Below are 17,973 nucleotides of genomic sequence, written 5' to 3' on the forward strand. Positions count from 1 at the left end.
TTATTTTTCATTTAGTAGTTAATTTAACATGCTTTAGTTATATAACATGTTATAGTTACATGCTATTTTTTTTTTATCATGTTTATAATTCGGTTTATTATAATAATTCTGTTAGCTTTATTATTTATTCTATTTATTTTCAAAAGGGAGACTTTTTTTACACATCAATTGTGGTTTCAAGTTTCAATTATAATAAAGCATTTGTTCAACTAAAAAAAAATAAAATAAAAAAAATAAAAAATAAAAAAAAACTTCTGTTCAATGTCATTATAACCGATAATAATAATTGTGTAATACCGTATACCGTGATATTTTCTGAGACGGTTATCATACCATGAAAATTTCATACTATTGCAACCCTAATTTACAATGGGCTGAAACAAAAAGTACCCCGTAGGGCAAAAAACAGCAGTCCAAAAATAGGTGTGAGTCACAGGCAGACTGGCTGAAGGAGGGGGTAGAATGGAGGAGCTGGTCATGCGACTGAACTGGAGGGGCAGACAATGAGCCACAACTGGCAGTCAGGCAACCAGGACAGACACAGAGTCAAACTGACAGCCAGGGAGGAGGGTAGGCAGGGAAACAGCCAGAGCACAGAACCAGCAGGCAGGACTGAAGGGAAGGCCTCGCAGGCAATGTGGTCAAGCGCCAACCAAGCAGGGACCACCAGGAACTTGACAGAAAACAAACCAAAAAGACTGACAGAAATTTAATAAAACCACAACAAACTGGCACAAGACAGAGCACACAGGGAGGTTTAATAGGGGGAGAAATTAAGAGGGTAACGAGACAGACAGGTTGAACAGATAAGCTATTAATCAGGCAAACAAGGGGGGCGGGGTTAGCACTGGAGACAGGGAACTGACAGGAGGACACATGGCCAGAGAAACAGACAGAAGCCACATGCTCACCTGAATTAAAGGAACAGAAGTGATACAAAGAAAAAAGAGCACATGGCAAAACAACACAAACAAGAACCATTTGCATGCATGCATGCACACACACACATATACACACACAACACAAGGGACAAGGGTAACACTTTATTGTAGGGACCATAAATTAAACAGTACTTCATGACTAATAATTACACTTGTAAGTGTCTAGGTATGGACTAGTTTGGCATTATATAGTATTTATTAGGATTTAGCCTTTATTGGCTCATTTCTTCTTCTTGATTTATAGCCCCTTTACATTTGCTTTTGTCATAACAATTAATGTATTAGCTAAACAAAACATATCAATAGCTAGTATGATGCAAATGATATCCCTTATAGGTTTTTCAGTACTCTGTGCGAATATGTGGCTTATAGGTATAAAATACCTGTAGAATGCATATAGCATTTCAACAAAGCAGGGAAGTTTAGGGTTAGGAAAAGGGTTGGTGTAGGGTGTCTGTGGGACTCTAAATAAACACAATAAACACACTGCAGCGATGCCCTTATACCGTCTGGTAGTAATTAATTAGGGGTGCAAATAGCATCACTACTGGTATCTTTTCATAAGTTCATTTTTAGGGGAAAAAAAATGTAAAGAGGCTATTAGGCATGGGTAAGAAATCAGCAAACAAAGGCCTAATAAATACATTATAGGCCTTATAAATCCCTAACTAGTCCCTTGCAAGTCCAATTATTAGTCATTAATTAATTTTTATTGTCTGATCCCTAAAATAAAGTGTTATCGGGACAAGACATGGGTGTCAGGATCCGGCCACAAAGAACTGTAAACAAAACTACACAAATGACAGGATCCTGGCACATAGTCTGTTAATATGAGCATACAGAACATTATAATACTGTTTGCTTGTTAATAGTGTAAGTTAAAAGGTATTCCATAACCCTTCCCATAAAGAAATATGATATATGTGTAACGAATGAGGATGACCACCAAAGGGAGCCCTCTCCCGAATACTGACACTGTACCGTTTCTTCTATGTTACTTCCTGTTTGAACCATATAAGTAGCCATGCTCTTCCATTGTGACTTTGCGAAGTATTGCCAGTTTCACTGCCTTACCAAGCATTATTTTCATTGCCTGTTTATTTGCCTACTTGTTATGACCATTGTGCCTGTTTCACTGGATTACCGTTATTGGATTACTGTTTTGCTCTGTTTGCCTGGTTGGACTGATTACCTGTGTAATGACTACTTTGCCTGCTACAAAGATTACGTCTCTGCCTAGTGTCTTGGATTTGTTTGCTGATTATAATAAACTTCTTGCATATGGATTCTACCTTCGCCTCCATGTCGAGTCCCTTACAATATGGCCATGAACATTTAAACTACAGTTCATATATTTTGCCATACATATTCAAATTCCTCTTTGATTTGGGAAATATGTTACATATATGAAAACAGACATTTTCTGTAGAATTTTGAAATGTGTGTTGTTGCACACAATGTGGTGTAACAATTCGTGGAAAGGAGGATGCTGTTGCTATTGTTGCACTTTTCAGTCGCAAACTATAAGGCCACTTTTCAGCAGAACACACAAGGTTTGATTTCAGCTTCACCACACATAAACTCTGGCTTTTCAGCTCAACACACAAACAGCTTCACGCGTCTCTCTCTCCCGTCTGCCACTTTCTCCTCTCCTTAAGTACTCCCGCTGCCCCTCGCTGGAACACGAGACCGGTGTGTCAGGCAGGTGAAAGTAATTCGCCACTTATCTTCCTGGCCTCGCTCTGCCCAGACACCGCTCGGTTCTGCCCTGCTCACCATATGTGGCTTTTATTTTTTAACTTTTATACAATGTGAAAAAGTTTGTGGATTTTTATATTAGTGAAAATCATATATGAACATACATATATCAAATAAAATAAAATCCCTTTATTGTCACTCAACCATATACACAAGTGCAACAGTGGGTGAAAGTCTTGGGTGCAGTTCCAAGCAACATAGCAGTATGACAATTACAATAAACATCTGATTTACACATAACACAGTTTACACATCTTGTTACACAACACAATATACAATATACACCTAATAATATACAATATACAGTATACACAAAATAAGAAGACTGTATACAATAAAAATGTAATCAGTGGAAATAAATATGAAGTGTTGTGTTGACATTCAGCTGTCGGTTGTAGTCAGTTGCCAGTGTATTATTAAGAGAAGTATAAAATGTGAGTCCAGTCTGAGGCTAATAAAGTGCAGTGCTGATATATGTATTGTGAGTGATCATGAGTGATTATGAGTTGCTTTGGTACAGGCACAATGGTGGACGTTTTAAAGCATGTGGGGACCACAGACAAGGAGAGGAAAAGGTTGAAAATGTCCATAAAAACACCAGCCATTTGGTTCGTGCACGCTCTGATGACACATCCCGGAATGCCGTCTGGACCCGCGGCTTTACGGATATTCACCCATTGGAAGGATAAGGTTACGTCCACTACAGAGACAGAGAGCGAACTAACCTCTGTAGCTTCGGCCACGAGAGTTCTCTCCTGTGGTGTTATTTCCCTCGAAACGAGCATAAAAAGTATTAAGCTCATCCAGGAGAGAGGCAGCGGTGGTCACAGTGGAGTTTTTATTCCCTTTGAAGTCAGTGAGGATATTAATTCCCTGCCACATGCTTCTAGAATCAGTGTTGAACTGTCCTTCAATCTTGTCCCTGTACAGGTGTTTGGCTGCTCTGATAGTTTTGCGGAGGGCATAACTGGCTTGTTTATGTTTCCTGTAATTAAAAGCGGAGGTCAGCGCATTAAGTGCCGCACAAACATCGCTATAAATCCACAGTTTCTGGTTAGGGTAGATCTGTATTTTTTTGGTCAGCACTACATCATCTATGCACTTCCCGATGAAACACGTTATGGTATCAGTGTAGACCTCGATGTCGTCATCAGAGGCGGACCGGAACATCTCCCAGTCCACATGATCAAAACAGTCCTGTAGCATAGAATCTGATTGGTCTGACCAGCACTGGATCATTCTGAGGGTGGGTGCTTCCTGTTTCAGTTTCTGCCTGTAAGCGGGCAGAAGGAGAACGGAAAAGTGGTCCGATTTGCCAAATGGTAGTTGGGGGAGGGATTTGTAGCCATCCCAGAAGGGAGAGCAGCAACGGTCCAAAACCCGGTCCCCTCGTGTGTTGCAACTGATGTGTTGGAAGTATTTCGGTGCTATTGACTTGAAGTTGGCTTTGTTAAAGTCCCCATTCACAATGAATGCAGCCTCAGGGTGCGTGGTTTCCTGCTCACTTATACTCCAATACAGTCTGTGTTGGCTTGTGGGGGGATGTACACAGCAGTGATAATGACCACTGTGAATTCCCTCGGTAGCCAGAATGGTCGACACAGAAGCATGAGAAATTCCAGATCAGGAGAGCAGAAAGACTTGATAGAATGTACGTTCCTCTGATCACACCAGGATTTGTTGATCATAAAACATACACCACCACCTCTGCTTTTACCTGAGAGGTCTTTTGCTCTGTCCGCTCGGTGCACGGAGAACCCCACGGGTTCAATGGCTGAGTCTGGAATCTCCGCAGTCATCCAAGTTTCCGTAAGGCAGATAATGCAGCAGTCCCTCGTCTCTCATTGGAAAGAGATCTGCGGTTTCAGCTTGCAGAGCTTGTTATCCAGAGACTGAACATTTGCCAGTAGAATAGTGGGTAGCGGGGGTCGATTTGCATGGCGTCTTACTCTGATGAGAACGCCGGCTCTGTTTCCCCTTTTCCTCATGCGTTTCCACGGCCGTGCAGCCCAGACAAAGGGCTCCGCTTGCGTGTTTGTAAACAGCGGGTCGGCATTGAGGAATTTGAAGTCCGGTTTATGGTGTGTAATTGCTGTACCAATGTCCAAAAGTGTTTGTCTGTCGTAGACAATAAGGCAGACAACATCCAAGACAAAAAACATAAGAATTGTAAACAAAACAAACAAAACACTACCATGTTGTGTCGGAGCTCGCAACGCAGCAGCCATACTCGGCGCCATCTTGAGTCCACATGGCAAAGAAGTCAAAATACTCGGTCTCTGGAGATATTAAAAGACACTTACATGTTCAGGATGAAAGCCCTGACAGGCCTGCAGATCAGGGACTCGATTTGGATGGCACAGCGGGAGAGGTGATCTAGCGTCAGTTGTCCAACATGTCGGTGATGTTGACGAAGGTTCTTGCTGACTTGGAGGATCTCGCTGTAATACGGCGATCGATTACGGTGATGGAAATAAAATTCTTTGAGTTAGTTACAAGAGTGACTGATGTTGAGAGACGAATCGATTGTCTGGAATCTTTAGAGAGGGAATTAACCGCTAATCCGCCCGTGACCAAAGTTGATTTGGAACATCTCCTTGAAAAGCTTGAAGATCTTGAGAATAGAAGCCGCAGGAATAACTTTCGAATTGTTGGAATTCCTGAGCATGAGGAGGGCAGAGATATGGTGAAATTCCTAGACGAGCTTTTCCTGAGTCTGTCCGACATAACAGGCCACAAGCTGGAAATTGAGCAAGCTCACAGAGTCCCAGCTCACAGATTTGCTGAGGGAGATAGGCCCCGATCGATTCTGGCCAGACTTCTGAGATCATCCGATAAAGATCTTGTTTTGTGCCAAGCGAGGAGCAAAGGGAAGCTTTCTTGGAAGAACCATAATATTTTCTTGTTCCCGGACTTTGAGAGTTCGACAAGAGAGAAACGCAATCAGTTCAAGGAATGCAAGAAACTCTTACATCAGCGAAAGATCACTTTTGCTCTGTTTCCGGCCAAACTGAGAATAGAAACGAAGGACGTTTGAAAGAAAGAAAGAAAGTATTTACATGTCCCAATCAGGCAATGTATTTTATTGAATCAATGGCTGAGTAAACCATTGGGTGTTTCTCATGTGAGTGGGTCGACTCACTGTACTTACTCTGGCTTTTGAGGAAGCTGGGCTTCATTTTGGTTTCTTTTTGCATTGCCCCGCCGAGCGGCTGGAGTTTGTTTTGTGAATAACACTTTTCCTTAAAGAAACTTTTGCATTGACGAAAGATTACATTTGCATTGAAGTTCTCAGCCAGTTTGAGAGTGGACACTACGGATGACCGCAAAATATCTACATGCTCACACAAAGGATGTCTTTTATAAAGTTGACGGATTGTGTAAGTCATGATATACTTTTATGCAGCCTCCGAGTGAATCGACTCGACCATCCGGGGAACCGGGATGCTGGTTTTGTTTCTTTTTGTATTGGTTCCGCCTAGTGGCTGGAGCTTGTTCTATTGAATAACACTCCTTTGGAACAGCTGTGGATTAGTCTGTTCGTTCTCCGTGCTTATTCCTCCTGCTGGCTGTAGTTTGTTTTGTTGAGTATTTTTACGGGACATTGGAATGATTACGTCATCTGCTGAACTCATAACAGCTGGCTCACTAAACATTCGTTTGTCTGTCCGAGGAATCTGAATGGTTTTATATCAGCTGGAATTTGTTTTGTGGAAGATCACACCTTTGAGACAGTTCTGTGAATGAATCTACACGTTCTTTGTGTTCATTCTTCCTATTGGCTGGGGTTTATTTTACAAAGTATTTTCTGTTATGTAATTTTGCCTCACAAATTTGTGAGGCAAAATTGAGCAACCCGAAGGCAAAGTTGTCATGGGGGCTCGTGGGCATTCATGGACCTTTTGAGTTTAGAGGGATTGTCGCCGGTTGGCGCTTTCGCGCGCGGGGTTAATGCACACGTTTTTCTTTTTTCTGTTTGTATTGTTCAGGGGGAAGTTTGGGGTTTGATTGTTTCACTAATGGGGAATGTGGCCTGTATAATTTTGTTTTTGACACACAATTTATTTTTTCTACTATATCAAAATGTCAAATGTTAATATGAGTGGATTGTCTCTCTCCACATGGAATGTGAATGGGTTGGGGCACCCAATAAAAAGAAGGAAGGTTATTACTTTTCTTAAACGTAAGAAATATGATATAGTGTTTCTTCAAGAAACACATCTCTCCCCGCAGGAAGCTGAAAAATTTGGGAAGATATGGGGTGGACATGTTTTTTTTAGTGCTGGCTCAAGTCTACAATTCAAACATCTACAATTCAAATGTCTCAAACAGACTAAAGATAAATTTGGGAGAGTCATTATTGTTTTAGCTGAAATTCAAGGGCAAAGACTTTAATCTTTTGATGGACTCAGTCCTTGATCACAGTGAAGCAAAAGTGTGTAAACCCCCTAAAGCAACATTGACGCTTCACAGGATGTGTAAAAATCTTGGTCTTACAGATATTTGGAGACTTTTGAACCCATCTGGTAGGGACTATACATTTTTTTTTCATCAGTCCATAAGATTCATTCTAGAATAGATTTTTTTTTTTTTTTTTTTTTTTGATATCCAAATCCCTCATTTCATCTGTTGTTGATTGCTCAATTGGAAATATCTTAGTCTCAGATCATGCCCTGGTGAGTTTAGAGGTGTTGCCATATACAGAGAAAAATAAATCATATAGTTGGCACCTTAATGTGTCCCTTTTGCAAAATCCTGATTTCTAACAAATGTTAAAGACTGAAATTAATGTTTATATGGAGACCAACTGGTCCTCAGTATCCTCTGTGGGCATGGCTTGGGAGGCACTTAAGGCAGTTCTTAGGGGTCGGATCATACAGTATGCCTCATTCACCAAAAAATCCAAAGCACAAGAACTTGTGGAGTTGGAAGGAAATATTAAAAGTGCCAAGGCAGAGCTGAAGCGCCGTATGTCATCTGATGGCCTCAGAGAATTGACCCGATTGAAACATAGATATAATACTATTTTGTCACGGAAAGTGGAGTTTTGGTTATTCAGGGCAAGACAGTCATACTTTGAGTCAGGGGACAAAGCAGGAAAACTTTTGGCTAGATATATAAAGCAGAGAGAGTCTTTTTCTACCATTCCCTCAGTGAAATCTGCTGGTGGTAAAATATTTACCTCAGCCATTGATATTAATAATGCTTTTAAAGAATTCTTTATTGATCTCTATAGTTCCACGTCTTCGTCTACTGATGAAGATATTAGGAACTTTGTGGAACAATTAGATCTCCCTAAACTGACGACTGAGCAAAAAAATTCTCTTGATTCTGAGATAAACTTGGAGGAGCTTGATGAGGTAATTAAGGCCTTGCCTACAGGCAAGGCTCTGGGGCCTGACAGCTTTTCCTCTGAGTTTTTCAAATCTTATGCTACAGAACTGGCTCCACTTTTGTTAGAAGTTTATATGGAATCATTAAAGAACTTCCTCCAACCATGACGCAAGCCCGGATCAGTCTGATTCTTAAAAAGGACAAAGATCCAAGCGAGTGTAAAAGTTACCGCCCAATTTCCCTGATCCAGTTAGATGTAAAATTTTGTCCAAAATTCTGGCTAATCGATTAAGTAAAGTTATGACATCACTTATAAATATAGATCAGGTGGGGTTTATTCGAGGCCGTAGCTCTTCTGATAATATTAGGCGTCTCATCAATATCATTTGGTCAGTAACGAATGATCAATCTCCAGTCGCTGCCATCTTACTTGACGCTGAAAAGGCGTTTGATATGGTAGAATGGGTTTATCTTTTTAAGATTTTGGAATGTATGGGTTCGGGAGTACATTTATTGGTTGGATTAAGTTACTTTATAGACACCCTGTAGCAGTGGTACAAACAAACGGGTTAATTTCAGATTATTTTACTTTGGATAGGGGCACCCGGCAGCTTTGCCCTCTTTCCCCATTATTGTTCTATCTTGCCCTGGAACCATTAGCAGCCGCGATACACACTTTTGCTTCACTGTGATCAAGGACTGAGTCCATCAAAAGATTAAAGTCTCCTCCCAATATTATATCATGAGGGGTGCCAGCAGCTTGCAGCATCCCTTCAAGATCTATAAAAAAGCCCTGATCATCAACGTTAGGTGCATAAATATTAGCCAAAATCAACCTTTGCCCCTGAATTTCTGCTAAAACAATAATGACTCTTCCTAATTTATCTTTAATCTGTTTGAGAAATTTGAATTGTAGATGTTTATTTATTAATGAAATGATGTTGTGAATATCTTCACAAATTTTTCAGCTTCCTGCAGGGAGAGATGTGTTTCTTGAAGGAACACTATATCATATTTCTTACGTTTAAGAAAAGAAATAACCTTCCTTCTTTTTATAGGGTGCCCCAACCCATTCACATTCCATGTGGAGAGAGACAACTTATTCATATTAACATTTGACATATTGATATAATAAAAAAAATAAAAAAATTAAGATTACACAGACCACATTCCCCATTAATGAAACAATCAAATCCTGAACTTCCCCCCGAACAAAACATACAGAAAAAAGAAAAATGTGCGCATTAACCACACGCACGACAGCGCCAACTGGTGTCAATCCATTAAAACTCAAAGAGTCCATGTACGCCAACGAGAGTACCCGTGACAACTTTGCCATCTGATTGCTCATGTCCGGTGCTTCTATACAAATTTTGTGAGGCAAAATTACATAACAGAAAATACTTTGTAAAACAGACCCCAGCCAACAGGCAGAAAAAACATGTAGACTCATTCACAGAACCGTCTTGAAGGTGTGATCCTCCGCAAACCAAACTCCAGCTGATATAAAGCCGTTCAGTTTCCTCGGACAGACAAACAATTGTTCAGTGCAGATGACGTAATCATTCAACTGTCCCTTAAAAATACTCCACAAAAACAAACTCCAGCCAACAGGAGGCATAAGCACAAAGAACAAACAGATTTATCCACAGCTGTTCCAAAGGAGTGTTATTCAACAGAACAAGCTCCAGCCACTAGGCGGAGCCAGCACGAAAAACAAAACCGGCATCCCAGTTCCTCGGATGATCAAGAGCCAAACTAACTCGGAGGCCACAAAAAAAAAAAAAAAAAGAAAAATACACCATAACTTGCTCAGCCCGTCAACTTTAAAAAAGACGTCCTTTATGTGAGCATGTAGATATTTTGTGGTCATCCATAGTGTCTATTCTCGATCTGGCCGGGAACTTCAGTGTAAAAAAAAAAAAAAAGATCTTCCGTCAATGCAAACGTTTCTTAGAGTCATGCCACAAAACAAACTCCAGCCGCTAGGCAGAGCCAGTGCAAAAATAAACAAAAATGGCACCCAGCTTCCTCAGATAATAGAGTCCCTGAACCGCGAGTCAGTCCACTAATATAAGAAACATCAAATGGCTTACTCCAGTGTATTTATTAAGGAGAGTGCCTGTTTTGGACATGTAAATACTTTGCGACCATTCTTCGTTTCTATTCTCAGTTTGGCCGGGAACATCAGTGCAGAAGTGATCTTCTGTTGGTGTAAGAGTTTCTTACATTCCTTGAACCGATCGCGTTTCTCTCTTGTCGAATTCGCAAAGTCCGGGAACAAGAAAACATTGTGATTCCTCCAAGAAAGCTTTCCTTTGCTCCTCGCCTGGCGCAACACGAGATCTTTATGGGATGATTTCAGAAATTTGGCCAGAATCGATCGGGACCTGTCTCCCTCAGCAGATCTACGAGCCGGGACTCTGTGAGCTCACTCGATTTCCAGTTTATGGCCTGTTATGTCGAGCAGACTCGGGAAGAGCTTGTCCAGGAATTTCACCATATCTCTGCCCTCTTCATGCTCAGGAATTCCAACAATTCGTATGTTATTCCTTCGGCTCATATTTTCTAAATATTCCAGTTTTTCCAAATTAATTCCAAATCTGTTTTGGATGCGGGCGGATTAGCGGATAATTCCCTTTCCGATGACTCAAGATAATCAATTCGTTTATCAACTCTTGAAACAAATTCAGAGAATTTTGTTTCCATCGCTGTAATCAAGCGACGTATTACAGCGAGATCCTCCAAGTCATATAAAAAACCTTTGTCAGCATTATCGAAATGTTGAACAGTTGACGCTGGATTTCATCTACCGACGTGCCTTCCAAATCGAGTCCCCGGCTCGCAGGCCTGTCAGAAGCCTCAGCTTGAACACGTAAGTGTCTTTTAATGTCTCCAGAGTCTGAGGATTTTGACTTCTTTGCCATGTTTACCTCAAAGAGCAAGTATGTAACTGGGTGTATCGAATCTCACCGGATTATAACATGAAAATAATTAAAAAACTAGCAAAGTTCACACACGTCTGCTTCTCGCATGGTGTCCGTGGTCTCCATCCCAAAGTCTTAGAGTAGGCTTAAAAGTGGGTACTTCTTACTCTCACTCAAGTAAATTTCTAATGAAATTGTTTTACTTTTACTTCCTTACAATGGGCGGCGTTCCTGTCGTTACATAACTGGGTTTAGTTTTAATTAATGCGTAATTTATTGAGAGATTATTGAATGGGACTTTTACGACAGCAAAAGTTCACACAGAGGCAGGGCCGGAGTGGGATTCATATTCAGCCCATGATGTCATGTCCAAGTCAGCCCACACCCAAAAGGGGGTTTGGAGGTGAAGATGATAACAAATAAAAAAGATCACAGCAAAAATATGCAATATATGTAATTACTTGAAAATTATTTAAGCTCTCCATGTCATTATACCACATACGGCATTCACTAAGATTTTCACTTTTTCATAAGACATCATTGTATGTGTTGTAAAAATAAGTGAATGTTAAAGGGATATTTGTTAATTTCCTCACCCTCATGCCATCCCAGGTGTGTATGACTTTCTTTTGCAGAACATGAATGATGTTTAGAAGAACTGTTGGTCCATTCAATGCAAGTAAATGAGAAGTGGTGAGAAACAGATCAATAATTAAGTCATTTTTTACTATAAATCTCCACTTTCACTTTCATAAGCACTCTTCTCCCTTAAGAGTTCTTCTTCTGTTTTTGGTGATTTACATAAGCATATCACCCCCTACTGGGCAGGGAGAAGAATTTATAGTAAAAAAAAAAACTTAAATATTGATCTGTTTCTCACCCACACCTATCATATCGCTTCTGAAGACAGATTAAACCACTGGAGTTGTATGGATTACTTTTATGCTGCATTTATGAGATTTTTGTACCTTCTGAGTTCTGATCACCATTGACTTGCATTGAAAGGACCAACAGAACTGAGAAATTCTTCTAAAAAGCTTAATTTGTGTTCAGCAGAAGACAGAAAGTCATAAACGTCTGGGATGGCATGAGGGTGAGTAAATGATGAGAGAAATTTCATTTTTGGGTAAACTAAGTTTATTTTAAAGACTATCTAGGCACATAATAACACTATAGAACTGTAAATGTTTATAACTCTTTCAAGATGTACAGGCTCACACTTTAAATGGTCAGTGCTTTGTATTTTAGATAATTAAAATAGCAACAGATCCAGTGAAACAATGAAGGTTGAGTAATTGTTTTTACATTTTTACATGCCATTCAAAAACGTGTCATTTTACAATGATAAGAGTGAAATAAAAGACTAAAAATAACACATTTGTACTTTTCTTTTACTTGGAATGTAAATGTTCAGGACAAAGGCAAAATGGTTACTGTCTCTTTAAGAGGGTTTTATCGCATTATACAACACTCTTGAAGGCACTCTGTGCAGTTTGTTTCGTTGAGTTTAATCTTTTGAGAGCTGTAAAGTTCCATTATTTTCGAACCGTGTCGTGCTGTTGCATCTGTATTCATTTACTTTAAGTATTCTGTTATTTTGTGACAAAAAATAATTTTGCTATTATCATTCTGCACTGCTAGGGAAGAGGATTTCAGAGATTAATTAATTGTGATTGTGAGACTACAGTCAGTATTAAACTTGTGATGATCTTGTACCTGAAGCACGTTCATCCATTCAGCTATTAGTAGCCTATCTGTTCTCGATGCATCTTCCTTCCCGCGCTGTCAACTGAAGCGGCTCAACATCAGTTTGGTCTCTCACAGGCTACTCTCTCATTTGGTGTGAGATGATAAAATACAGACGCTATAATACAGAACGCAATTCTGATCCTTTAAATACCGGATGTTACGGACTGTTGGCAATTGTTATGCGACATATCATGAAAGTTTGTCAATCAACATGCGGACCTAACCGGCCCAATTTTTGACCGGCCCAGCGGGAATTCTCCCGATCTTCCCGATTGCCACTCCGGCCCTGCACAGAGGCGAGCGCTGCTGTCATAGACTGTCACTCAAGTCATCAGTGCTGCAGCATCAAACTCTTCAAAGTGAAATTTTTTTTCGCTTTGCACAGTGAAAAAAAGAATAGTTTCGTCATGCAATGCCTTCATTTAACACCAAGACAAACTGATATTAAGGCAGCATGAGGCAAACTTAAGGCAGCATGCTGAGGTAAGTTTTGGCTCTAATGCTAACACGGGATTTTCTGTGTAATGTAATGGTCATTTTCAATGTGATTCTGTAACTGGGCTATTATGATATCAGTTTTTAAGTGTACATTTTTAAATAAGTGCAGCAATATATCAGTGCGCTTTGTCCCGCGTCCCGCATGTCATGAGCAGTATTTACGCATTTACTCCGCGCCCTCGCGGGGGTACTGGAAACTATCGCAGCTACTTCAGGCGGATTAACTGTATAAATCCATGTAAACATCCAAGTTAAGTGTAAATAAATGCCTTGGCTCTGCTGTTCGCGTGACTGACAACTGGAGTGCGAACAGACAGCATTTCTGCGCATGCACAGCGAGGTGCGCGGGGCGCGCATGAGAGATGTGCGGGCGCGAGGCGATCGTATGGCGAAGAGAGTGGCTGTTCAGTCGTTCACTTTTTCCTATATAGTGAATGGCAGTTAGAGCACTATATGTCAGCAGTGAGTGAATGAAATGAGTGAATTCGGATACACAAAGCGTCGGATCTCTGGGGCTGTCACAGAAACAACATCACATATGAACTTTTAAAATACTTGGGCCTTACTTGTTATTCTTATTAAATAATATATTAATACAATAAATCTTCATTCTGTTTGTCATTTTTAATATATACTGTGTGTTAATATAAAGAGTAAACACATTAGATCAAATAAAGAGTACATTTAAAAATGTATCTGTATGTTTTGCCTCTCTATATGTTATTATGTTATTTGAATCAAGTAATGATTTGTCAAAAAGTGATTTACTACATTCAGCATGAAAGAAACCATTGCAGGAGTGGAGGAAGCAGAAAACTCCCAGCTCGTATGTCTTCCCCGTGGTGGATTATGGGTAATTAACTGTCGTCGAGTGTTCATCAAATGTACACCCGAAATTAGAGTGTATTGTGGGTAATAATGAGTGAACAAAAGTAGGGAACGAATGGCTCACTCAGAATTCTGACACTCCTACAAAATGGCGGACACTTAAAATAGTGCACTAGATAGTGGATAGGGGGCGGTTTCAGACACAGCGAATGTTCCATGACCAGGGTTGGTACCCTACACACTAGGCTGCATACTCTGCATTTAGAGAGCGGAGGTACTGCTGTACAAAACTAATGATGTAAATTCTTTCGACACTGAAAACTGTAACTACACTGAAATAAGAATCCACGCAGGACTTTAAAAGCTATGAAATAGCAAAAGTAGGCATTAATAAAACATGAACTTGCTTTGGTTTATATTTCAGCATAATACATAATGTCCATGTGGGACATTTTCACATTTTCACCGTAATAATTACACATAAAGAAAGAAGAAAGGAAGTCGTAAAGCTGACAATTTACACAAGGTTTATTTCTATTTCTTCTGCTCCAAACTTACTTCAAACTTACTTCTCTGTCTGCTCGTATGAATGTAACACATCATAAGAAAGTGTTTCACCGCTGTTCAAATGCACTTTGGATCGCATCATTTATATGTATTAATGTTTTCCATCTGAAAGGACTAAATATTAAATGACACAAATGCAAAGTAATCTCTTTAGTAAAATACTTTTTGAATGTAACTGTATTCTAATTACGAATGATTTAAATTGTAGCTGTAGTGGAATACAGTTACTTATATTTTGTATTTTAAATACGTATTCCCGTTACATGTATTCCGTTACTCCCCAACCCTCCATATAGTCTGCGAGACCTTGGAGACGTGCTTTCAGAGCTAGAGGCAACCAAGCTGGATAGCTGTCTACCTGGGTTGTCCTCGACCCCGCTCATGGAGTGAGCCCTATCGTCAAAAACATCCTTAGTCTCATTTCTTAGTCTCATTGTATTGATGAAGGACAGCGGTTATAATGATTAAAGACTGAAATGAAAGACAACACATACATGATTATCAATAAACCACAGCTGCAAATTTGCCACAGTAGCCTTTGGCTTGCTCACTGGGGGCCTAAAGACAAATCATTTTTAAAGCATGATTTTCAATCACGTTTTCATTTAAACTGCTCTATGAGGACTCAGACATTACAGCATCATTTTCTGTAATGCTGCTTTAAACCCATGTGTATATTCATAAAAGCACTATACAAATAAAAATGATGACTTGAAAGGGAGAAAAATCACAAATAAGATCTCATGTATTTAATATCAGTTGTTTCTCTTAGACAGCAATGAGATTAAGTGGAGTAGAAATGAGGACTTCTGTTTCTTCTTAGAAAAATACCCCAGTAATCTCACATGTTTAGATTCATGTTTAACACCTAGAGTTTTATATGAGATTCTTTCTGTCTGTTTTCAGGTCTAATTGGGTTTCTTTTGTGTCTGTTTTCAGACAAAAGCCTATCTATGACTTACACTGACAAACACTGTCACTCCAGAGCTACTCCTTTCTTCCTTTCACATGTGTAAAACTCACATTCATACACTTATACACTGGTCAAATCAATCAAAGAAAAATGTGCAGACAGCCTTGTATTTTCCGGCTTCAAAGTATCTTACCTGTAGGAATCTCTGATCCGGAAAAGGCCAGATGTAATCCAGAGACAAAAATGAGTAACTTCATCCACATTGTGAGCGCTGGAGAGTATATCTGCATTTAAACCTTGTGTGCTTTTGTGTGTGTGTGTGTGAGCCGTGAGACTGAAGAAGTGTGTTTGAATTCAAAGCTCAGGAGTGAGTGTGCTATCTATCTAATAAAGCTCCAAGTAAGTTTGGTGAGGTGAAATCTCACTGATGGAGAGCAGAGGGTGGTGCATGTAAAAAGTCTACAAACACACCCTTCTACACCACTCACAACCTTCTCTCTCTCTCTCTCTCTCTCTTTCTCTCTCTCTCTCTCTCTGTCTCTCTCTCTTCCTCATTCATCAGCATGCCCCCCACTTCTGCAAATCTGAGCAATCACACTGTTCGCATACTGTGAGCCGTTGCTTGTCACATTAATTTCTACATATAGTAATCAACATTTCAAGCAGTGTCTACAATGTCCGGCAATTTTTCCAAAGCATCTTTCTAATTCTTGTATATCCTAATTATTGTGCATGCAGTTTTTATGAGCTCATATTGTATAGGCCTACCTAAATCTTAAATTTTTTTCTCATCTCTGATTCAGAGTTTAAAGAAGTCTGAACAGAAGAATGAATATATATATATATATATATATATATATATATATATATATATATATATATATATATATATATATATATATATATATTTTTTTTTTGTTTTGTTTTTTTTACTAATCTAATTCAAACTGTTTGTGACAAAAAAACAAACAAACTGTATTATTCAATCGGATTCAAATCAACAGAAAGTTTCTTTTTTTATTTTACAGTAGTAACAATACAAAAAGAGGTCATCACTGCGCTCTCCTAGTTAATCCAGGTTCTTTGACCCAATGATCAAGTCCATGCAAAAGAAACAAAAGGAAGGTCTGTACTCTGGAAATGTCATACAAAAATATTGGTTCTTTATTATTTAAAATAGCAGCAGGGGAATAAAAACAAATGTTTTGGCCCAAGGCCTTCTTCAGTGTCAGTAGTACAGTAGTAACGATAACCATAATAGCAATGGTATTTTGGCAGAAACTATGGTTACCATTGTAAATTTGATAAGGGTATTTGAAAGATGCTGCTTCCATACAGTGGCCTGGCTATGCTGTTATTTTGGTCTAACAGAAACAACACTTTGTTTATATTCTTTAAATTAGTTTTGGTTAAGAGAGGTCTGTATATATACACGTATTTATCTAAATTAAAAGTAGATTGAAGATGAAATGATCAGTTTTAAATGTACATCCTCACACTTAATGTTTAATGTTGTTCGTATTAGGGAAGGATATGAAATGGCATACGTTTTGAATATCCTATCTCTTCTGCTGAAACCTAACCAATTTCACACTTCATGATAATTTAGTAGTCAGGACCAGTCTGTAGTTATTTTGGAAAACAGGGTTTATTTGTTTTGTTTGTTACTGTTGTTATGTTACTGAATAAACAGGAAATATCAGAAACAGATTGCAACTCTTGGAAATTTAGATTCACAACTTCTCTCCTCTCACTTCCTGTTTAGAGCTGTTGCTACTGATACGGCTATGTTTACTTCCTTTGTTATGTTGTTATGACTATAAATACATAAAGAAATATATACATTAGTTCCAAAATGTAAAGCCTTCAATCTCTTTTACGTAATCATATATAGTCTATTGTAGATTTGTATTCTTAAAGGGCTGGCCTATTTCCAGTGCTCCTTGAGGAATAATGGCTGTCCTATTTTCCCTCATCTATGGAATAATACTGCCTCTAAAAGATTCACAATCTATTATTTCTTTCTGTTGTCAATAGTCGTGTTCTCACATACAACCTTACTGAAAATACTGTTAAATTTGGCTCTGGCAATTTTCCTTTTTGTGAAGTTGTATCAGTACCTATAAATTTTCTTATTGTTGGTATGTGTTAACAGAACATTTTGTACATTTACCACTAATGGCAACCCAACCATTTTCCTGTAATTTACCTGGTTGCATGTGTGAATGGGGCTAATGTGTCTAACAAAGGGCTAACGAGCCATTTTGCTCTGCTGATCAAATAATTTGACAAAATAATAAGTCTAAGTATTGGGCTCTGCAATTCATTTTGATAACACTTAGCAAGAGTAAGACATGATTATACGCATGAAACATTTAAATGGGAGTGATGTCAAAAGACATAGTGGGTCTAATTTTTGGAAGCATTTGAGTCGTCAGTTTTATTTGTATAGCACTTT

At 39.1% G+C, this 17,973-nt stretch overlaps 1 protein-coding gene across 2 annotated transcripts in view; it reads right to left on the reverse strand.

The window, feature by feature from the left end:
- Positions 1–15,996, reverse strand: part of cd44b (CD44 molecule (Indian blood group) b) — a 47,660-nt gene extending 31,664 nt beyond the window's left edge. Inside the window, exon 1 of one of the 2 annotated variants that reach the window (XM_051689474.1) lies at positions 15,709–15,996. In XM_051689474.1, the coding sequence (XP_051545434.1) occupies positions 15,709–15,805 (97 nt within the window). In that variant the 5' untranslated portion in view covers positions 15,806–15,996. The remainder of the gene's footprint in view (positions 1–15,708) is intronic. The other variant, XM_051689473.1, reaches the window with a different exon arrangement.
- Between the last annotated feature and the right edge of the window lie 1,977 nt (positions 15,997–17,973).

The sequence above is a fragment of the Myxocyprinus asiaticus genome, chromosome 46 (genome assembly GCF_019703515.2).
Source record: "Myxocyprinus asiaticus isolate MX2 ecotype Aquarium Trade chromosome 46, UBuf_Myxa_2, whole genome shotgun sequence".
NCBI lineage: Eukaryota > Metazoa > Chordata > Actinopteri > Cypriniformes > Catostomidae > Myxocyprinus > Myxocyprinus asiaticus.